This window comes from Micropterus dolomieu, linkage group LG18 (assembly GCF_021292245.1).
Source record: "Micropterus dolomieu isolate WLL.071019.BEF.003 ecotype Adirondacks linkage group LG18, ASM2129224v1, whole genome shotgun sequence".
In the NCBI taxonomy this organism is placed as follows: domain Eukaryota; kingdom Metazoa; phylum Chordata; class Actinopteri; order Centrarchiformes; family Centrarchidae; genus Micropterus; species Micropterus dolomieu.
The window spans coordinates 5191745-5216443 of record NC_060167.1 but is presented as its reverse complement, the minus strand read 5'-3'; the positions used below and the strand labels follow the sequence as shown (position 1 = coordinate 5216443).

The 24699-nt window shown below is 39.5% G+C and overlaps 1 protein-coding gene across 1 annotated transcript in view; it reads left to right on the top strand.

Moving 5' to 3' along the window:
• The window catches only part of rspo4 (R-spondin 4), a 34344-nt gene that overhangs the window by 8200 nt on the left and 1445 nt on the right, over positions 1 to 24699 (top strand). Inside the window, exons 3-4 of the mRNA XM_046028667.1 lie at positions 400 to 537; positions 2587 to 2793. Coding sequence (XP_045884623.1) covers positions 400 to 537; positions 2587 to 2793 — 345 coding nt within the window. The remainder of the gene's footprint in view (positions 1 to 399; positions 538 to 2586; positions 2794 to 24699) is intronic.

Sequence of the window (24699 nt, the reverse complement as noted above, 5' to 3'; positions counted from 1 at the left end):
TTTCTAGTTTCTATTTTACCACCTCTGTATGTAAAGTATGGTTAAGTTAAATCAGCTACTTCCAACCAATAAAGCCATCACAATTTTATGAAAAACCCCGCCTTTAAAATTGACATTCTATAGATTAAACTTATGTCCCGCGCCAACATCCTGTTTAAACAGGAAATACATCACATTAAGGAAGTAATGATGCCATTTCATGGGGCCTTTCTGTTTAACCTGTGGTTTTCTGCAGCGCTGCACCGTTTGGACTCCAGTTTGTTTAAACATGCCCACCTGCATCTCACTGTCATAACTAAAGTGAAAATCAGGATGACTTGATGAAAAAGCGTCTAGTTTCTTCCCGGATTCTCCCAAATTGATTGTTCACCTGATGTGTGATGGTCTTCCTCCTCTCAGAGTGTCGCTCGTTGGACTGTGAGCACTGTTTCAGCCGGGACTTCTGCACTAAGTGTAAGTCTGGCTTCCAGCTGTACAAAGGCAAGTGTCTGACCCACTGCCCAGAGGGAACCATCACCCACCAGACAGACTGCCTCGGTAAGTACAGTTACAGTGTTTAATATTTATAGAACTTACTTCAAACAAATATAAGTAGTATATGACCTTTTATTTATTATCCTTTTCCACATAAATCAACTGTACCACTTCTTATTTTTTGTTTTTTTTGCCAACGCAGACAATAAGAGGGCGTATTTTTAGAGATATTCAGTGAAGCCGGACAGGCCAGAGAACAAGTTTGTGATCTTGCTATGAAAAAAAAAAAAAACGGACATAATTACATTTAGAAGTCATCTCTCCATACAATACTGTTATCACTGAGTCGCTGTTATTGTCATTAATGGTCAACGCTGCAAGGTTAAGGTGGGTGGGGGGATGAACCCCTGATGTCTCACTTTAGTTGTAAAACTCCTGAACTTACCACATACACTGTCCTGCTGCCCCAAATTCTCACCACATGTGGATTAATCCGCTACTGAAAATAGTCCCCAACAAATGCACTTCTTGCTTCTGTTTGATTAGCGTTTTGTTAGAGCTACTGTGTCCAGCTGCTTTAGGAAATTACTGAGCCTTTTTTAAGAAACAGGTAATTGGGTGAACTAAAAGAGCATTGACCCCAGCCAGCTACAAAACACAGGTCCGCTCTGCAATGGATACATCCTTGAAGCTAATCTGAAAGGTTTAATTGGCAGCAGACGTGTTCCTGCAAACTCCTTTCCTTTCATCTCTGGCCACTTTTCTGCAGTGTTTCATGTGTGGATGTTTAAGTACTTTATTGGTTGTGGTTTTTTGGGGGCAGGGTTCTAACATTAAGCTTTAGTCAAAAATTTGTGACTTTTGATCAATTTCACCTGTTTCAGTAAACTATACTTTGTTTCAGTGAAGACCATGAAACAGGAAAACAAATCTTGAAATAATCGTACCTCATCTACTACATTTCATTCTCCTTGTCTATTTCTCTGTTTGATCTAAGTCTTTAAGAAGTTTAGGAATTCTATATCTCGTTGTGTATCATCATCATCTTTCTAAGTGAGACATATTGTTGAACTCAATCATTGTTCGGCAATGTTTGGGACTCCAGATTCCCCCTCTGCCGTCCACCTGCACCATCTGCAGCTACTGTGGTTTCTTGGCATCGTGAACACATCTGGTTTTAATGGCGATGTTAAGGTTTCATGTCTGACTGTTGGTACACACCTCAAGCAACTCCAGGAAGGAGTCACTGGAAATCTATTCATTTTATACGCAAAATCTGACAATGATAATGATGATTACCGAGACATGTAGTCCCATCTTGGCCGAGGCTGCTGGGTTTTCCGTTGTGGACTGCATGGAAAAACGACTGATTTTGTGGCTGACATCACTCATCAGCAAACAGTCAATTCCAGTGAAATGCATTAATGCTTCAGCTGGCATTCATCTATCTTAAGTGATAGCACTGTGGTTACCAGCCAGGGGTCTGAACAAAACATTAGTCTATGTATGTTGCTACCACTCCGTGGGTTATGGTTGTAATTTATTGATTTATCTTAATTATCTCAGTCCTGGTATTTCTGTCTTTATATAGTCAGGCATATAATAAAAAATAAAACGCTGACTACTTTCAACTAGAGCCCGGCTGATAAATTGGCATGTCAGTATCATCGGCCAATGTGAGCTGACTGCAGATAAATCGGTAACAGTAAATCACAATTTAAAAAAACCAAACAGAGACAGATCCTTCAATCATGTTATACATCTTGTTGTTGCATAGTTTGTCCAGTCAGCTGTACTTTTGTCCAGAATAGTATTTTTAACAATAAAAAAAAATATTTTTAAACTGCATTTTGATATCTTGGTGAGCTCTCATAACTACACATAACAAATGTTATGGATAATCTTTGTTTATACTGTGTGTTTTTGAAAAGGAAGGACGAAAAAAAATAAAATCCGAACATTGACTTTTAAAATTAAAAAATTGCGTCTTATTCCGATATTGTCTACTTTTCAGATATCTGGTTTTGTAAAGTAAAATCTTAAAAAGGTTTGAAATATAAGTTTTCTTTTGCGTCTGATGTCTATTCTCTGTCCAAACCTCTTGTCTCTTAGAGGATTGTACCCAGGCTTCATTGGGAGAGTGGAGCGACTGGAGTGTCTGTCTCCGTGATGGCGTCACCTGTGGCTTTAGGTGGGGCATTCAGACCAGGACCCGGGGGGGTGGGCATTCCGGGAGAACACCTGAAGAGAAAGAAGCATCTATTTGCCCGTTCCACAGCGAGACACAGAGGTGCAGGATGAAGAAAAAATGTCCTACAGGTGAGAAGAGAGGGGGATTACAGGTGCAAAAAGGGGCATTTTACATCAGCTAAAAACAAGCTGCCTGTTTCTAATAAGCACAGGCTGATGCAACTTATCATTTAGTTCTTTTTTTTCATTCTTTATTACGTTGGCCTGCCATTATCTATGGATTCCCTGCATTGTTTAGTCTGGTTTTCTGTGCTGTGTTGACACACTTGTGAATTTTATAATGCCAAGAGGGAGAGATTGGACCCTATAAAAAAAAAATTCCAGCATGTGCTACTTCTAATTAACACTTGTAGACTGACGTTAACAGCTTTCCTCTTTCAGAAGCAGTGGTGTAGAAGAAGGAAGCTTCCTGAGTTTTTTTTTTTTGATGCTAACAAAATGTCCAAGGTTCAGGGTTCCTTATTGATAGGCATATGTACCTGCAGAGTGTGAATACTCTGGATAACATCATGCTGTAATGTACATGTTAGTTAAGCATCGAGATTATTCTTATGGCCTATCAAGTTAGTTTTCAGAGTAAGCCTTTTTACCATCCCGCTGTCTGTTAATATTGCTGTATTGTGAACATCACAGTCAAACTTCAGCACATGAACTCTTGAACAAGAAGACTTTTCGTAGTAACTTCTGCTTTTCTTAGCCTCCCGTTATGAGACCTCCCACCAAATTCCTCCAAATTAAACAACAAAATATGTTGTTGACAGGATGACATTGTTACACATCGCTGTTGAAAGATGAATCAGTTTTATAATGTGACAACACTGTGGTTAAGGTTTGGTTAGGTTTAGAGAAACATTGTGATGTGTGTTGAAATGAGGTTAGGGGATCTTTGTCGTCGTGGTTACAATTATAACCACTTGGTTAAGGAATGATCATGGTTAAAATAAATAGATCTCCTTGTAGTGTTATTAACAGACTCACGGCTGTTCATGTGTTGGGGTCGGTGCCGTTTCTGGCAGAGTTCACCTGTTTTTTATTGTGATTTTGCGTTTGAATGTACAACTCTGTTTAGGAGCTTTTGTTTATGGCAAATGAATTACAACATAAACATGGTAAAAACCAGAGTTTCTGATGATGGCATGTGGTGGAGCAAGTGAAAGGCTGTATGGAGGAAACCATTTCCAAAATGTTTATACAGGTGTGTCTCAAACATTTGTGGGTAAGCTTATTTTCTTCTCTGAATTAATTCAAAAAGTGAAACACTCATATATTCTAGATTCAATACACATAAAGTGAAGTATTTCAATCATGACTGTTTCAAACAATTACGGCTTACAGCTCATGGAAATCACAACTCCAGTATCTCAAAACAATTGGAATTTAAGAATAAATAATTTATAATACAGAAACTCTGGCTGGTTCTGGTGCTAACAATGCACTTCTTCACGATATTCAGATTTTTGAGATGCACCTATATGTTTTATTAAAATGGGGGGGGGAAAGGGAGAAATCCCACATGGGGTGATTTTGTTTGACACAATGTTACGGAAAAAGTGCTAACAATTGTGAACAGCAGCATTAACAACAAGAACAGTTGTGAGATAGAGGACACCAATTACACTATTTTCTCATTCCTTTAAATCAAACCAAGCATTGATTAATATTTCTGCTTAATTACATTATTGAAGTGGCATTATTCCTGTGCAAACATCCCCAAAAATACATCTACAGACTTACTTTCTGTCCCGAACACTGAAAACAAAGTTACAGATGGAAACAGAACAGAACAGGGAGCAAGTATGAAGATGAGGAGAATGATAAGAGACTCTTGAATGTCCAGCACGCTCTGCTCCCCGTGGCTAAAAAAGGACTTGTATTTCTTCATGTTGGTTGCTCCACTGCTAGATAACATCTTAAAATATCACACATCCTCAGCTTCATCAGAGGTTTATGCTTGCTTCCATCCAAGGATATCAAGCCTCTCAGATTTGGTGTAACTCACGGAGATGGGAGTAATCATGTCCAGGGTGAAATGCTCATCATGTGTTCTGTGTTTTTGAGGGTCCAATAAAACCTGAAAATAGACTCCAACTGCAAAATAATATTTTGAAAGCTGTGTGTTGTGGAAATGCCATCAATACCGTTAGAATTGTAGAGAACAAAAACACAGATTACTTTCTCTTATTCTTAGGCCCTCATCAGAAATAGAACTATTATACTGAAGATGGTGCCTGGCTCTTGTTTTTAACTCTGCATTAAATTAATGATGAACTTCATACAGATATTCCCAAACATTAAAACCAAACTTGGCAGCGGTTTCTGTTTTCCTTCCAAAACCAAGTTGTGGTTGTGACCTCTCTATTGTTGCAGATTTTCTTCCTCTTACACAAACAGCGCAAGAAGCTGTGAAACATTTAAATAGTGCAGAGGAATGTACAGAGCTGTGTCGTAAACTTTTTCCAAATTGGTGAGAAAGCCAACAGTAATTTCTCTTTAAAGCTCAGTGTATATTGTCTTGTTTTAGTTTGTGTGTGCGTGCCTGTGTGTTTTCCACTTCTTCCACAATGGAAGGCATGTCATTTGAAGTAATTATCATTATCATTGTCAGATCGTATGTCCGGTGGCATTAGCAGAGGAAGAAATACGATCCAGCAGAGTCTGGCGCAGGGATCGGGCCCGTGGACCTAATAGCACACATCTGGGATAAAAGGGTGCTGTGGCATCTCCCTGACATTCCTCTGTTGTTCTAGATTAGACGGCTCTAGTCTTTTAATTCCCACTCTCTTGTTGTCTTATTGTTTTCAGATGAGGAGGAAGGACATGGTCTCATCTGCCATCCACTTTCTCTCTCTCCCCTCTGCTTTTCTCTCTCTCTACACCGATGGCAGCAAACTGTCATTAGCTAACAGAGGGGATTGTTGCTTGTTTTCCTGGTGATTTAGCAACAAATGTAACACAAATATATTTCCATTTGTATCAAGTCCAGTGTTCAAAGGTGAAGATCTAGTGGCTGCAGGTGGTGCTGTCTTGGCTCTTTCTAGAAATGTGCATTTTAGTTTTGGTTAACTGTTCATTTCCCCGACCAGCAAGATAAATCTGGGCGTGACAAGTGGAAAAAGCAACATTGTTATACATCTCTTGGGCATTGCCAGTGATTAAGTGCTCTTAGGCAAACAACCCTGGACAAATATTGGTTAAACAAGACTTAAGAGTCCGCAGCGACGGTAGAGTCTGTGTGAGGTTGTACTTGGACACAGTGGTGCTGTAAGCTAAATGCTAGAGCAGGATGGTTTAGCATGTTCGCATTCTAACATTTGTTAGCTGAGGCTGATGAGAATGTAGTATGGCAGGTATTTGGTAATAAACCAAAGTATTGGACAGATCGTAATTGTAAACTGATGATGGCGCTAGAAGAAAATAACAGTTCATTCTGAGAGGGACAAACCTGAACAAAATTTCAATTTCAAGTTTGGAAACGCTGCCGACCCCGTTTTGGGTTTCGAAACTCCAGAGGGCGTTTTAGTGAAGACGGCAAAAACGATGACGCAGACCCTCACGCTCGGCTCTCTGATTGGGTCTTATAAGTCATGCAAAGCAGAAACACGATGCTACTAACAGAGTTTTTGAGTTGGTATTTTTATTAAAATAGTCTGTACGTGCAAATACCACTTAGGCCTATCTGCCTACACTTGTAGGCTACTGTGCATGTAGTCGTTTACTTTGCAACCACTCCCAGTCTGTTTTCCCCCTCCACACTCCCGTGTTACATTCAGTAACAGTCCCAGCACGTTTTTGGTGCATGCAAAAAAATGTAGTCTGATTCTTTGTCTGCATTTCTTTATTCTTTCGCCAAATCTTCTGTAGGCTAACTATGGAAGAGACCTTCTGCTTCATGTTTACACCAGCACGCGCATGGCCAGTGTACCTGAATGGCCAATAGATGTGCGTTTTCAGTCGTTTTAATGTAGACGGAGATCAATTCTGATACGCAGCTAAAACACTGGTGTGGAGACGACGGAGATCGTACTCTCCATTACTCAGTGACCTCCACTGGCTCCCCGTGGCCTCCAGTATCAGATTCAAATCACTAATGCTTGCATACAGAGTGACTACTGGGTCTGCACCCATCTACCTAAACTCCATAATACAAACTTCTTGGCCGCTACGCTCCTCCAACGAACGTGGCTCTGCCATCACTTCACACAAAGCAATCCCAGTCCCGACTATTCTCATCTGTGACACCACGATGGTGGAATAAGCTACCACGCACCATCAGAGCAGGGGCGTACCTCTCTAACATCAAGAAGCTCTTGAAAACTCATCACTTCCAAGAACACTTCCTCTTATACTTATACCCTTAACACCTCTAACTCCTAACCTCTAACATGCACTTCCTGTGCTCTTCTTGCACTCTTTTTTTAACTTACTTCCTTCCCTAGGTATTTACCCCATTGATGTGATATGTACTATGAGCTCTTACTAGTACTTATTGCTGCTCTTACTAGTATGTATTGTCAGTTGTAGATCTGTATTTGATGCTCTGTTGATGCTTGTATGTTGTTCCTCAAATGTACGTCGCTTTGGATAAAAGCATCTGCCAAATGAGTAAATGTAATGTCATTCTCCGTTTGTAAACTAAACCGGAGGAGTGTAGATGGGGCCTAAAAAGACCCCCACAAATGTCTACATCAATAGTGGCGCAGTTGCAGTGGCTCGGCTCTTTCGAAATACAGCTATATTGTCTGTCTTCTTAAATTGTAAGTTGAAAGTATATGCAGCTAGCAGTTTACTGTAGATTGCAGTGTTTTTTGTTTTTTTAATTATTTTATTTTTTTTATCCTGACTTGACATTGTACTGTCAACCTATAGTTAATTATTAGCCACAGCCTCGAGCTCCTTGATGTTTCCCAAATCCTGCCAGATGTTTCTCAGTTTTTCTGGATTCGTTGCACTGTTTTAACAAAGAAACAAAACATTGCAAAAATTAAGGGCTGTCAGCTCAAGGACGTTATTTTGTCTAAGGACATCTTGCATTATTTGAAGTAGGTCCACATGGCAATTTGGACCATTTCACTGATCACACTCGAGGATTACAGACACATCAAGTACGTTGGATAACAATCAGGATGTTGCAGACAAGGTTATGAGTACAGGGTGGTAATTAAACAGCGGCACATTGACCCTCACAGCAGGTAAAAAGGCTCCGTACCTGCTGAGGTGTGAATTCTATGGGTGTTTCAATTAACCAGGATTCAAACACAACTCCTACGATTTTAGAAGTCAAACAAAGGTGTATTTGTGCCTGACTCTCAGTTGTTAGGTATTCATCTCATGAACAAAACAACCAAAATGGATGATAGGGGACCAAAGTGTTTTTATCCATTGTGGTTTAGTACACCACAAATCATTTGGCTGTAAATTTAGCCAGCATAACTGGAGGAAAAAAATAACAAATCAAAAGATGTGTAATTATTCATACTCTGTCCACATGTTGATAACTGAGCCTTAGGGTTGGTCTGCATGTGTATTTTTAAAATGCGGCTACAGACAGATGTTTGGTGTTAGTGTGAAAGCTTATTAGTTGTATTTATGGTGGCGATAATCTCCCATAGTCTGATTGATTTACTTGTCTGCCTTTTTATAGAAAGAGAGTGGCAGTGAAGCTCTTATTTAGTACATAATGCATTTCCCCTTCTATAAAATTGAAAGAAGCTGCATAGCCAGTGTTTTATGATGCAGTGCAACTAAAATGTAAACTGGAAGGAAACAGTGGTATCCATGGTTGAAGTCCAGCAGCATGCATCTGTCTTGCATCTATATTACAACAGGCTAAAACAACTGTGGCTGAGCTCCCCTGTCAAACGTCCATCCTTCATTATTATTCCATTAGTGTTGCAGCCTATTGTTTTTTAAATTCTGTTTAGTAGAAATGAATGGATATAAGTTATAATTCAAAACTGAAGTCCCCTGTGGCTTGTTGCCTGGTCGTTACTTTGCTCTCTGAATGCTGAAAAAGAAAGTGATTCCTCTCGGGGAAGCGAATATTGCAGCTTGTACTTCAGTGTTTTAATGTACTAAGTGCAATACAAATTAAGCACAGGCTTGGTACAGGGAAGTCCCACAGAACACTCATGGTTCTGCACGCTAGAGCTAGCTAGCCAAGAACAAGTTCAAAACAGAATATGAGGCTGAAAATAACACACAGAACAGGGCTGTCCACTGGGACCACTAAGTCTTGAGCGTGTACTCTGTCCATTCTAACTCGTATTGTATAATACTAAGAGGAAATAACCCAAGATTTGCACAGACTTGTTGGAGAAACAACACAAGCCTATATTTTTTTAAATATAAATTCACATATAGACTTCTTTTTTTTTAAGGTCATTAATCAAACTGCAATTATAAAAGACTACTCAAAACGTAGTATGCCTTGACAAGGACTTGATGGTCTTAGCAGTAGCTCTGGTACCCCATATTCCCACAGTACTCTGTACAACAGGGGACCTTAAAAATAAAACTGAGTCACTTTATCTTTATATTTTTTTCATATCATCCTCTAATATTGCTTCTTGTGATGTTCTGTATAATTTTACATGTTGAGGGGCTCCTTTTATAAAACAAACTTACGATCAGTTTTGTTGTGTAGTTAGTTATTTATAAAACCTTACTTTCACATGGAAATGATCTTATCTTTAGGCAAAGTCTAGACTTGATGTAAGTGATTTTCCTGTTGGTTATGTAGAAGTATTGGAGCCTACTGCGAACTTTGCATTTAGCTTTATGAACAATGTGATAGGAATGATCAATTAAAGGTGACAAATTAAGATGCCAGATGCAGAAGTTTTGAATTACAAATTGGTTGCAATTTTCAATACAATGTCAATAAACAAACAGATAACACCCTAATTTAACACCCCAAGACTTGCATATGGGGGCATTAATGATTTTTTTATTTTATTTATTTATTTAATTAGAGTGTGAAATTATAGGGTGCCTTCTATTATTAAACAGCATTGCACATTTAGGGAGGAGAAGTTATGGTTTGGATTTTGTTGACTGGAAGGTAGATGTTAATTTCAAGTTGATTTCAGTGTGTAAGTTACAAATGGGTTGATAGAACCTGCATAAGTAAGGATTTCTATGGTCACTATCTTTTATGAATTGAACATAAGCACACCTAGACTATTTTATAGTAAATATCTAATAAATGTTTTTAAATGAGGCCCTTAGGTCTCTTAAAAACTACACAAACAATGAAAGTTGGGAACCATTGCTACAAGACTTCTTTCAGCACCCATTGTTCTGCAACCCCAGAACCTTCTGGCCTGCTGATACTTGTCTATTGATTCTCAAGTCAAATGGGCCAAAAGGCCTTGTTCGTAGACTTGATAACATCCATTACAGCTGGCATCCACCAACAGACTCTTGGGCTGCAGCTATGAAAGGACCAGATGAGCTTCTGGCCACAACTCTGCAACTGCAGCGTTTTAGGTTGATGTCCTGTTGGACCTGCGAGTAACACCACAAAACTACATTTGCACCACAGAGCAGAATAAACTCTAACAAAAGCTGCCATTTATAAACATAGTATTCTCTACATTCAGCTCTGTTATATTGCATATGAGTTTCTATGTGTGATTATGGTGATGTTATCCCTGTCATCATGCATACATTTTCTATAATTTTGATTACAAGAGTGTCTCCCACAGCTGGAAACACAAGAGAACAATTGCGCTCTGTGATGTTAACAAGCGACACTTTCTGGAGCAGCTCAATTACTGATGAATAGAGATCACGTGTGACTTTATCAAGGGTATTTTTGTGGGAACAGTGATATTATCCAGATATTTTTTATGGGGATATGAGCTCATTTTCTGGTCTGGTCCTCAAAGCACTACAACAAAATTCAGCTAATTTAAGGGTAAAGGCACAAACCAAAGCATGGCCTGGGGCATCCTGGTAGCCCAGCACGTATACATCTTGAGCCGCCATGACAATAATGTTGACTTTAGATTGGGGATTTCTATTGCATATTATTACCTCATGTTTTCCATCACTCTCTGTCATATAAAGGCTAGTCAAATTTAGGATTAATGCAGGAAGGGGAACTTCTTCATTGCTACTAATATTAATACCTATGGGATTAATTGATCATGGCTTTCAGTGTATGACTGATGGTGTTGTAGATCCATGGACATAAAGTGTGAGTTCAAAGACATTTCTCCATTCCCTTACCTTGGAATCACACCAGACATGAGACATCAGCTGTATGTGTCAACTCCATCCCATGAAGGCATTACTGACTACAGAACCAGCTGTACCTCAGCTGCTGAAAGCACATGGTTTACCAGACTGAGTAATAATTCCATGGACAAAAATAGTTGTTTAGTAGGATCCATGAGGAGAATATAGTGAAAACTGATTCTATATGGCCATAGTGACACTGGAAAGCTCATAAAACTGGGGTCTTGATCAATAAGATGTACTAGAATTAATAGGATCACAACATATAGAGAGATTTTAGAGATTTGTTTGATTTTAACAGCTGTGGGGATGCACAGAAGGGGACCCAAAAAACCCCCCAATAGCACAGAGGTCACGTCTTAAAATGTGTCTCTGAGTGGTGTGGATTGATATATTTTTCTAAATGCAAGATGCATTTGAGTGTGAAAAATGCTCAAATGTTGCTGTGTAGATTGCACTGTACAATGTTGCTGTGGATTATAGTGGATAGACTATGACTGCTGAACAGACGGGCATGGTGGAAGTATTCTAGCTAGGCTGTGGGCATGTGGTGATTCCAGCACCACCATTTGCATTTGAATGGGATGTATGTAGTGTGTGTGTGTGTGTGTGTGTGTGTGTGTGTGTGTGTGTGTGTGTGTGTGTGTGTGTGTGTGTGTATAGTGAGAACTTGAGACACAATATTCAAAAACATTGGTTGCATCCCTAATTGTAATTGTCTGTACTGTAGAATACATGGCAGGATCTTTAATGGTATCTGTGCGTTAGTGGTTATGGGTCAGCCTGGCTTATATTTCCAGAGCCAGGTTTTCTCTTTCACCTCAGTCCACCACTGAGAACAGATGTGCCTCAGATAAAGTGGGTACTTCTGGCAGCGAGCCACCTTGATGAATTCGAACCTGTGAAGCTAAATATTCAACAGTCGGTCCGCAGAACATCTGAGCACTGCAGTGAGTTAATTAACCTCGGTGTGTTCTCAGGCACAGCTACTTTGAAAGTATCGTGCTGATGTCGCAAAGCTCTCTAATGCTTCTTACTCCTTACTAGACTGACCATTATTTGAGAAAGCTACTTTACATTCTAGGCACAAGAAACCAGAGGCTGCTTTCACAAAATTTCATTAAATGAGCACCGTCAGGTTTATAACCTTACCATTTTTTTAAACTATATTTTAAATGCATTATATTTTTAATGAACATTTTCAGGTGACAAACAGATGAAGATCATCAGTTAATCTTACTGTCAGAATCATAAGGAATTGTTTCCCCACGTCGTCACGTAATTGTCACATTTAACCATCAGTGTACATTAAAAAATTACAACTGTTTTGTAGCTTACAAACGCACAGAACCTTGTTAGAAACCAACGTTATGGGAGTGTTTAAGAGGAATACATGGTTGCATAGTCGTTGAAGGCTGAGGAAAAATCAGTGGATAACACTGCAAAGAACAATCTTTTATCTACCAACCACAAATCCCTCCTGACAGAAAAGGAGTTACTTTTAGATTATGCAGTTTCAGACACTGCTACTTTAATATGCAGTCTGTACAGTGCAGAACTCCGTGGCCTTCTAGACCAGCAACACATGGATCTGGGTAGAACTTACAGTGTAACAAAACACAGACAGCGGGCTAAAGTACATTTTCCCAAGTATCCCGGTGCAGACATAACCTCAGGGCAACTAAAATCCTGGACAACAGGTATTCATTAGAGAACAAGGAGCTCGCTGCACGCTGCCTTACAGTTTTTTTATTTCTCACTTTCACTCCTTGAAAGTCTAAAATGTATTTTAGAGGCAGGCCTAAGTGAAAGCTAGTAATGAGATTTTTTTTTCTTCCTTTCAGAGACTCCCCTCAAAGTTGTGGGCAAAGATGAGAAAAGTATGTTCCTTTGGTTATTTCCAGGCTATTTCGTGGGGTTTGGTTAGTATGACTGATTTAATTTGACTGGATTCTGTCCACTTCAGTGTACTTCTATAAAGCTTTTTTATCAGACCATCAAGAATTGAGACTCAGCATGCTCCACAGGTGGTCCTTACATACAGTGTTTTGAAGTACTGAATGTACCAAAGCTATTCCATAATTTCTTTCACAATTCGCTGATGTTGTTTGCCCCTAGAGAATGATTCTACACACCTCCCTCAGCCGTTATCTCTGTATGCCTGAGAGTTGAAGCTACCCAGTGATCCTTGAAGTGACCTCATTAAGACTCATTTGACTTGCTCATAAAATGAGGACAGGTGTATTACTTACTGTAATTACAGAGACTTGCTCCTACTGCACCTGCTACCTGTTACTTCACATGTGAAGGTATGACACGCATCACATTACAGCATTGCTTGATGCTTGGTGTGTGTGTGACCATTGGCCAGCACATTGCATGGCAGCTCCACTGTGTGTGTGTGTTGTGTGAATGAAATGCAAATTGTTAAGCACTTGGATGTTGAACAGGGCAGTTGAGTGCAGTCTATTTACCATTTATATATCAGCCAAGACAGATCCGTTTTCTCTATGGAAGATTTCAAAAAATGATCAGAACAAGACGTTCTCAAAAACATTGGCTCACATTTCTCCCTTATGTGAAAGGTCACATGAGGGGTGAAACTTTAGCCTGGGTATGTTGTGGCTTGCATATGGCTGATGATTCAATAACATCTGACTCGATCAAATCTATGATTCATCGACTGATTCAGCTGAATCATATCATGATGGTATCTTGTTGCTGTTCTACACATTTTTACTCTCCAGATGGAATGATTCTGAGAAAACTGTACTTCATAAGGATATTTGTCAATGTTATGATATATTTACAATATATCCAACATATGAAAACACATTTAAATAATCAAAATGCAGTTCAAAGAAAGAGCTCTACTGTTTTTATATCAAAATGATTTCAACCAACCATACAGTCCTGCTACAGGCATCCCCCGTACTAAAACCCATAAGAAGACCACACCACTGCTGTGCGTAAATATTCCCTCACTGAGATGCTAGCATGGCTGTAGACTCTAGTAGAGTAAATGCAGACAAGGGGCAAAATTTCCCTGGTATGCCCTGCATGTTTTTAATATTAAGAGGTTGATTCACATTTGACACTGTGCAGCCCTAGTGGAGCAGCTGACGACAAAAGGTTTTTCCACCAAGTGCAACCTAGATATTTCCAAACCGGCAAAAGTCAAATGTAAAAGCCTTTTGTGTAATCTTTCAGCTGCTGTTGCTCTGCTGTGCCGTGGTTGTGTACATGTGAGGGTGCATGTTTGTGTTTTACCCCACAGTTGGTTCCACTGTTCCCATGAGGAGTGTGTGTTGGCCCACAAGGCCCCATGTTGCTTACAACGTCATGTGGATTTATCAACCGTTACGCCGTTGTACAGTGCTTTTCTTTTTTTCTTTCACCGCAACATGTGGTTCTGAGTGTAACTGTGTTGTGCAAGGAGTCAGTACAGGCTCAAGAGGATAATACCAGCATTTTTGAAAAATCCTTTTGCTTTTCCTCTTTGTCTAGTAATTTTTAGCCCTCAGAGACATGGCTACATCAGTCTTGATTTAAAAGGTCAGTCCTTCATATCTGAAATACCCACTTATTTACTCATTTACCCCTGATGGTATTTAGCCATACAGAATACATTAGAAATAAACTATTATGTCTGTTAGCAGGAAACAACAAAAATTACCTGGTTATTGTTGAGGAAACATTGTAGTCTCTGTTAGGAGAATCCATTTTGAATAATCATAGGAAACAGCATGCAAACCAGTGTGACAACCATACTCTTTGGAGGTTTATATAGAAGTGCCACATAACATAACTTTGCCACTGAAAAAGGACAGCTCTTACCTGTAACATAGATTTCTGATAAGTTTCCCATTAATGGAATGTTAGTGAAGAATATAAATATGTTGTCTTGAGCATTTGACCATGGATGTTGTTGTTTTTCTGGTGAAGATAATATCAAAAATCAGCAATTTCTTTTTCCAGAAACAATGTCCAAGCAAGTCTGGATAATATAATAGTGCGCTGTGCGATATAACGATATCTATCATTTGACAATAGAATACAATTATGCTCTATCGTTTATATCGTTGTGCCACACTCTCAGCCAGATATTTTGGTGAGGGTACGCCGCTTTGCACCGCAGTGAAGTTAGTTTGAAGTTGAATTCAATAGCCAACTTGAAACTAACTTAGCTGTGGTCCTTCTTCCACATGTGCCGTTGTTGCAGGGAAGAAATTTAAATTAAATTTAATGGACGAGCCACACAACACTGTCCAGCAGTGCCAGCTGTTGTTATGACGTTAGCTGTAGCAGCAGGAGAGCTGTGAGCGTTGCTGTCTGGAGCTGCTGTGCTGCTCTGGGACAGTCTCGTCGTCTCATGTTAACTTTGCAGCAGCAAGTAGCGTCAGTTTGCTAATCTACAACCTTCCTAACATTAGTTACTTGCTGTGTCGTTGTTCACTCTGTCAAGGTATTTGTCATGGTGTTGGATTTCTCCAGAACTGCTGGAGAAGTTACCCCACGTTTATAATGCAGAGATATATCCCGAGAAACAGTTGGAAATTTCATTGAATTTACCAAAAATGTTCAATATCGGGACATATATTGTTATTGGGATATGAATTTTGTCATATTGCACAGCCCTAACGTTACACCGTGCAATTTACCACCATGATTTTAAGTTGGTGTCAAACATTTAAAAGTAAGATATCTAAAAACCTTGGCACATGATTTTTTTTGCATAGCTAGATATCATCAGGAGTAATTGTTTTCTTCTTAATGATTTTAGTGAACCAACCCTTTTACATTTCTGTGCTTAGATAAACATACCGTCCCCTCCAAAAGTATTGGAACGGTGAGGCAAATTCCTTTTTTGTTGTTCACTGAAGACAAAAGATGAGTATGAGAAGAGTTCAGAATTTCAGCTTTTATTTCCTGGTATTCACATCTAGATGTGTTAAACAACTTAGGACATATCACCATTTGCATTAGACCACAGCATTCTTAGGTGAGCAAAAGTAATGAACAAATAATCTTAAAGTAAATAACATTTAATACTGGGTGGCATAACCCTTGCTTGCAATAACTGCCTCAAGTCTGCGACCCATCATTCTTCATTTGTGATGCTATTCCAGGCTTTTACCGCAGCTTCTTTCAGTTCTTGTTTGTTTCCTGGTGTTTCTCCCTTCAGTCTCCTCTTTAAGGAGGTGAAATGCAGCTCTTTTGGGTTAAGGTCAGGTGATTGACTTGACCAGTCTAAAACCTTCCACTTTTTTCCCCTGATGAAGTCCTTTGTTTTGTTGGCAGTGTGCTTTGGGTCATTGTCCTGCTGCATGATAAACTTCCTCCCGATTAGTTTGAATGCATTTCTCCGTAAATTGGCAGACAAAATGTTTCTGTACACTTCTGAATTCATTCTGCTGCTACCATCATCGGTTATATCATCAATAAATATTAATGAGCCTGTTTCAGAAGCAGCCATGCACGCCCAAGCCATGACATTACCTCCACCATGCTTCACAGATGAGCTTGTATGCTTCGAGTCATAAGCAGTTCTTTTCTTTCTTCACACTTTGGCCTTTCCATCACTTTGGTAGAGATTAATCTTGGTCTCATCAGTCCATAAGATCGTGTTCCACAACTTTTCATCTTTTCTAATCTCTGTACTTCTTTGCAAATTTCAATCAGGCCTTCCAATTCTTCCTGCTGATGACTGGTTTGCATCTTGTGGTGTAGCCTCTATATTTCTGCTCTCTGAGTCTTCTTCCAACAGTGGATTGTGATACCTTCACCCTGCACTGTAGAGGTCGTTGCTGATGTCACTTACAGATGTTTTGGCGGTTTTCTTCACAGCTCTCACGATATTTCTGTCATCAACTGCTGTTGTTTTCCTTGGCCGACCTGTTCGACGTCTGTTGCTCAGTACACCAGTAGTTGTTTCTTTTTCAGGACATTCCAAATTGTTGTGCTTGCTCTGCCCAATGTTTGTCCAATGGATCTAGTCGATTTTCCTTCTTTTCTCAGCTTGACAATGGCTTGCTTTTCTATCCTCTTTAACAGGAAATGCAGTCTTTATAGGTTTGAACCAAGGATGAAAACTTAGACTAGTCATGCAGAGCTATTTAATGTTTGGGTAATCAACCTAAAAGGCAACACCTGGGCAACAAGAAACATCTGTCAGTCACATGTTCCAATAGTTCTGCTCACTTGGTGGGTTCAACACATCTAGATATGAATACCACAAAATGAGAGCTGAAATTCTGAACTCATACTCATCTTTTGATCTTAAACCCAAATGTCTTCAGTGAACAACAAAAACAAAGGAATTTTCCTTACAGTTCCAATACTTTTGGAGGGGTCTGTAAGCTCAAGGTTACTTGCTTTTACTGGAGCTTTTGAGTGTTCCATGGCCTTCTTCTGGATCTTTACATTTACCTATTTGGCAGGCACTTTATGCAAAATGACTTATTTGAGGAACAACATATAAGCATCAATAAAGCATCAGTTAAGTAAGTAAGAGATCTACAAGTGACAATAGATACTAGTTAAAGCTATTGGCACATATGGCATCAGTGGGTTAATACTTAGGGAAATGAGTTAAATCAATACAACATAATACATAACAAGACAGAAGAAAAGGAAGAGCACAGGAAGTGCATACTAGGGATTAGAAGTGTTATAAGGGGCAGTGTTCTTAGAGATGAGTTTTTAGGAGCTTCTAGAAGTTAGAGAGGGGCGCCCATGCTCTGATACCATGTTTTAGCTCGTTCCACCATTGTGGTGTCACAGAACTCCTGGGATATTTACTTAATGTAGGATGGTATCATTTATACAAAACACAACACACGTCTATATATGACATCTAAATAAAGTAATGTAGGATGCTACAGACATTAAGTGAACTGCTCCTTTATTTAGCAGTGACCTATTCCTTCCTTTTTCAGTCATTCTGTTCTTGTGATATCTTGCACAGTTATACATTTACCTCAGTGGTTTTGGAAATGTGTGCGCGTTCATTTTCCTGTTACCACTGATGTTTGGAAAAGACTTGATGAGAAACTTAAGATATTAATCAGTCACTGGAAGCCATTTTGGGCTGATTCTTCCGTGAAATAGGCTGCAGTTACAAACGGCAAATGGCCACATTTATATAGCACTTTTTTGGTGCACATTCACCAATGCACCAATGGCAGAGAGCTAACACGCAGGGTGCTGGCCAATTATCAGGAGCAATTTGAGGTTCAATGTTGAGGAACAACTAACTCCTGAGCCATAGCCACCAAAGTATGTTGGAAAAGTAGTGCAAAACAATTTACTTAATGTAGGATGGTATTATTTAGACACACAACACACACACACACGTCTATATATGACATTTAAATAAAGTAATGTAGGACATCACAGACATTAAGTGAACTGCTCCTTTATCTAGCAGTGACCTATTACCTCCTTTACAGTCACTCTCTTCTCGTGATATCTTCACGGGCACAATGTTCTAGTTTTCTCAGAAAATTACATTCTTTACAAAAACAACCAAATGAGCCAACAAATTGGAATGTACTACTCCGTTTTAAAGCTGAGACATTCAATTAAAGTGTTAGCACAGTTCGGAACAAGCTGAAATTCTGGTGTGTTCAGGTCAACAGTATAGTGGCAACACATGTACGAGTTTGGTGTCTGTTTTCATACTTTAACAGAACAGTAGACCATTGGGACAATCCTCCAGGAACTGAGAGTATCCATTGAAGAGTATGTGATGTGGTGTACATTTAGCGTTATGGTTTTAGAGAATAAATGGACTTCAATAGAATAACCTCAAGGACAACTTTTGTATTCCTGTGTGTGTACATGCATGATTAGTGAGTATACATCTCTGTGTGTGTAGTCTGCCTGTGGTTAGGTTGTTATGTGATGAGCAGGGCAGTTTTCCAGCGCAGTGCTTGATTCGGTTAAGATGGCTGAGGGATGCTTTGCTCTCATGACATACCAGCTACAACCCATCTGGCACACTGTCTCCATTTGTATATGAGACTAAGAGAGTGAAATACACCTACAATAATATACCAGAAAGAGGAGTTGCATATTAAAGCAACATTATGTGCAAATTTATCTTAAAATAGCAGCTTCAAAATCATTTTGTTGGTACACTGACTTGCAATAGGGAGAATGGAGCATGGGCAAGAAACGGATCGCAAGATCGTGTCACACACCAACAAGACTCTTCAGCAAGCTAATGTTAGCTATAAGAAGAAGCCAGGTTGATATTCTCAGTATGGATATCATGGCAGAGGTCTGCGAAAAGACCAAAGATGGTGTCGTAGCAAGTGAGAAAGAGGGACAAAAAAAAAGTTTGACCAAGCAAGAGACTGGCTGAAAGTAAATATCTGACTAGTTTTTGATCATATGTAATGTTATAACTGCACGTGTACAGCTGTCCTTATTTATGACAGTGGTGAATTACACTCAAACTGCAGTGGCGCCAAAACACACCAAATCTTAACATCATGTTGCTTTAAGGTCTTGATTATTTTATCACATTGGTGGTTTACAACAGGTTTGCTTGCTTGCAGTAGCAGTTGAGTAGTCAGTGTGTAGTTGAGTGAGATGCCTCTATGAATCAGGTATTTGATGCACACATGACTACATTTGTACTGTACTTCACTGCTGTTTTGAGCGACCTAACCTAAAAAGATTTTTGCAAGACCATTTCATTGAAAAATAATGCATTTTTTACACTGCTGTAGTTATCTAGCTTAGCTGATAACAATTTTATATTCTATGTCAAAGCACATAAGTGTGTAAAATGTCAACTTTTCTGAAACTGCTGAAACAATGATGATTGAAACAAGGCTTTAATGTTTCAATGTGCCCCACAAATTTTAGATTATTAATTTTCTTTTTTTTACAATGATTTAATACACTAACAGCAAGAGAAGCAAAAAGGTAGAAATGTTTTTTGAGTCAATGGCAGAGGCAAACTTCATGTCAAGGAAGAAGCAGCGCAGGAGCCTTAAAAGTATAGCAGCAAAAGCAAAACCATGATTCCCCTTTCAACCTACATTGTTAAATGGCCAACCAATGTGAGGGAGACTTAAAAGGGTTAAAAGATCTGAGATATTCAAAGAAGCTAGCCCCTGAAGAGCCTTAAAAAACAAACGGTAATACCCTAAAATCAGTTCCATGCGCAAGAAGCCAGTGAGGCGAGGCCAGCACAGGGGTGATGTGGTCTCTCTAGCAGCAGCATTTAGGACCAGCTGCAGACAGTAAAGACTGGCTAAAACCTACAACAGCTACAGTACAGTAGTTGAGGTGGCAGGAAATGACTGGATTTGATTTTGCACTAACCAAACTTTAATGACTGACATATCCAACTTATTTGACCTGAATGTTAGTCGACAATGAGGGAGTGCTAGGGAGTTTACAACGGCAGTGACATCTATGTGCCACTTATCTCTTGTCTCTCTGGTTGTGCCAATGTCTGCAAGCAAATAGCTTCTTTAGCAAGCATTGTGTAAAAAAGAAACCACTTTCTCTAACAATTTGTGACTTATTGTCGCAGCACATTATTTTTGTTTATGCCTGTAATCTTAGAGGAATCTTAAACTACAATAATATCCTCCAATTACTTTTTTTTTTTAACAGGATGACGTTAAATTTTTCAGCCTTCTCTGGTGGCTCTGGTCAATTCTGAGCCACCTGCTACACTACAATGCCATTAATAGGGATTCACTTATGTCCCATAGAAAACTAGGCTTATGACTGCATAGACTAACAGAGACCAACAAATACTATATAATCAGATTGCTATGCCCAGTTATGGTATAGTTTTTACTGTACATCCATGTAAATGCAAATGAAGAACAGAGTGTGAGTGAGTGGAGGGGCATTTTAGGACAGCCTGTCTTAATTCCCAATCATCAGTGCAGCGTCCAAAATCAAAGTCATTGTGACAGCATCACTAATGCAGGGCAGATTATAGGAATGAAGGGATGGTGGAGAAGAAAAGAGTGCATCGAGACAGAGTTGGAAAAGGAGAGAATTTAAGGAAGAGGATGAGGAGAGGAGACAGGAGGGGATTCAAAAACCCGATCTGAAAGGCTCTCATTACTAATGAAGGGCAGATGAGTGGGGCATTATGGCATTGCACCGCAGGCTTCCTATAACTGAGGGAGAGAAAAGAGAAGGTCTGATGTAAACAAACAGAACTGAACCCTCTTCTCATCACTTTGGCCTCTGACATGAGATAAACAACAAAATATCATTCAAAGCAAAGTGTGAGAAGCAACCGACCTCCAGCGTGGAATTAAGTTGTCACTGCTACACCAGCAGCTACGATGTCATGCAAGAAGCTGGCCTGAAATCAAAATGTTGTCAGTTTGAGACTTTTCTGTAGGTTTGCGGGCAGAAACTGACTCCAGCGTTACCCTCCAAAATGCAAGTGATGTGCCTCTTGAACAGGGCGGTTACAATCACCGCTCTACTGTGGAGCTGCCCAAAGGCATCCAATAGTTCAGATTAATGGATGTGCGCTAATGTGCACAACGCAGTAAAAGTACCATCTGTATTTTCTTTATCTCTGTAATAATTTTGTACAGCGTCCGTCCAAATGTTTTGCATATAATTTGAGGAACGCGCGCCAAAAGAGAGACGCCATAATTCTTTCTGAGTCATTTGTATTTTTCCCAACATCACTTTAAGAAATCCATTTAGTCTTTCTTTCAACCCAGCAGAAAACTTCTCATGGTGAGATACAGGAAAGCTTAGCAGAGTTAAGAAGAAGAGAAAAGCGAAAGATGCTGGAAATATATTGTAACATTGTGTATTTCTGTTGTGTGACTTTAATATGGAAGAGCACCGTTTGTTTCTCATTTTTTCAAGACAGACAATGTTGATTTCTTTTAAAGAGGTCATTATGCTCATTTTGAGGTTCATCATCTTATTTAGGGGTTGTATCATTTTCCAAAAACACCATATTTTCATCATACTGCACATTGCTGCAGGTCCTCTTTTCACGATGTGTTGAATTCTTCGTTTTAGTTATGGAGTGATGCATCTTACCTCTACAATATCTTTGTTGGGAGTTGCACATGCAACAGTACCTAGTTCAGCATAGCGTACATGTTCCCCATACCAGCTTAGCAACGTGAACTGGAGCAAGAGGGAGCTGAGGGCGTGCCTGACTAGTCGCTAGGCAAGCATTATTTTGCTGTGACGTCACAGAGAACAAAAGGAAAAGGCTGGAATACAAACGAGCTGTTTCCAGGCTGTTCAGAGCAGTGTTTTCTGTGGGAGATGGGAACTCCCTCTGGGCTGGACTTTGGGCTTTTTCATTTTGCAAACCTGTTACATGCACAAAAAAAGATAATAAATAAAGGAGAGGGAAAAAGCATAATGACCTTTTTCACCATGGAGATCTTCCATGACACTGACGAACACTGTTTGTTGGGCTGATATGGACCCCAGATCCCCACTTTTTGGTGATCAAAAGAGGATAATTTACTCTTACAACTTGAAGTCTCCTAGCTGTAGCTTAAGCGGTTACCGTGTAGAGCCGCCAATACAACAGGGTGATTTAGTCATCAGTTAGGACTCATTAGGCCGTGTTCAGACTGGCAACAGCACAGCGTGAGAAAAACACAGCCCCCTCAGTCATTTGAATGAGGCCAGTCTGTTGACAAAGCAGGCCTGCCAACACAGAAGGCTTATCCAAACAAATGGTTTCCAATGTGATAATTTTACAGAGTTAGAAAACCCTTCACTACAATATTATAACCTGTATGCAATGTTTTGGCGCTAATGAACCTTCCAACTCATAGATCTGTTACTTAAACTGGACTTTCTGGATCACATTTTATTGTTTCACCTGTACCTGAAGCAACAAGCCCATTATCATTGTTCCTATAAGCGAACTACTAGCATGCAGCTGTTATCAATAAATTATTATATATATTAAACATATCACTATTGTGATATTCTACTTAATGTGAGCTAAATTCAAGTATCTTCTATAATTTGAATTATGTTTATTTTGAAGTTTACTTTGGCTGACCAATTTGACATAAGAGGACTGTTTGGTTCAATCAATGAACCTAAAAGGTCATTTCTGGACTCTTCTTCTGGATGTTTTAGACTGGCTTGATTCCTGCATTTCTGCCTGTATTTGTTTTTACTCTCTGATGTCAAACCAAACCCTAAATCAACCTCAGTACAGTATGTTACAGAAAATTATTTCACTTTTAAACCCGAGCCAAAAAGACTGAAGCTCTCCATCAAAACCACATTTTCTATCAAGCCTAAACCCCACTTAAATAGCATGAGGCAGCTATATCAGATATATGGATTAGTTTAAACCCGATATGTCATGATGCATTGTGAAATATCAAAACATTTATTCACATTCAAACCAAATAAAATTTTTATCTAAAGTCCTCAGGTTTTTAAGATGACATAAAATCTGACGTATCTGTGTGTTCACAGCAAGCAACACATCATATCTCTGTTGAAGAGACTTAAAAAGCCTTTTCTGTTCCTGGATACTTCAGACCAAGATTTCCCAAGATTCAAAGCAGCAATACATCACTGAGAATATTTTACTGACACTTTCAAATCTGGACTCTGCACAGACCATGAACCGACAGAATCCAACGCACAATACGTTGATCAAAATCTGAGGCTCCCAAACAGCTGAACAACATTTACAGTGCATGAAAAACATATTCAGCCACCATTTCTGCAGTTTTGCATGTTTTTCCCAATATTTTGATTAAATGACAATAGATGGACAGAGTGAGATAAACTGACATTGAGGTTTGGCAGTTTGTCCTTATTTTATGTAAGCCAACATGTAATCTTGTCATCTGAAAAGTAAGGTGCAGACCAGCTGTTTGAGTTCTCAGGTCTGGTACGGTGGAAGTAGCCTCTGGTCCCTGAAACACACACACTAGTTAGACCAATTCAAGGGGGTTTGAGATTTAAGTGTGTAAGGTGAACTCTGATCTAGTATAGCAAAGTGTGAGGAAACCAGGGGTGGTGGCGCATAGAGAAGATGCTTGGTTTTGGTGTGGGAGACCTGTGTTCAATTCCCACTGTGAGACTTCCACCATTGTGTCCCTGAGCAAGACACTTAACCCCTCCAGAGGCGTGCAGTTACAAATTCATTCCATTGTCATCCTTGTGTGACAGATCTGTTCGCCACTCATAAGCGCCATGTGCCTCCTGTTACGTTCCTACTCACCAATCAGAACAGGTGTACATTTTACAACAACTAACTTGTTAGAGGAAAACGTGGGATAATGGCGCCAGCTGAACTGACACAGGCAGCGGCAGTGCCGCGGTTTTGTGTTTCAGCAGCGGAATGTTTAGCCTACACGTTAACGTTAAAATTAACGTTGTTAATTTGTCATTTTGTGTGCTTCAGGGGTGGTGATAGCGCACTGGATAAGATGCCTCCACCAATGTGTCCCTGAGCAAGACACTTATTGTAAGCCGCTTTGGATAAAAGCGTCAGCTAAACGAATAAATTTAACTTTCTGTTCTGCTCTCTGCAGGCTAACGTTACATATCCACATGGAGCATGTCAGACTAAGAGCGTTTAACTGACTTTCAGATTTTGCGTATTTGTTTAGTCGTACTTGATTTTTGTTATTCTATCATGGTTAAGTAGCTACTTAGTTAAATTGGTTCTTCTTCTTTTTGTCTGTTTTAACTGTGCTTATTGTTGATGTACGATCGAGAGTCTGC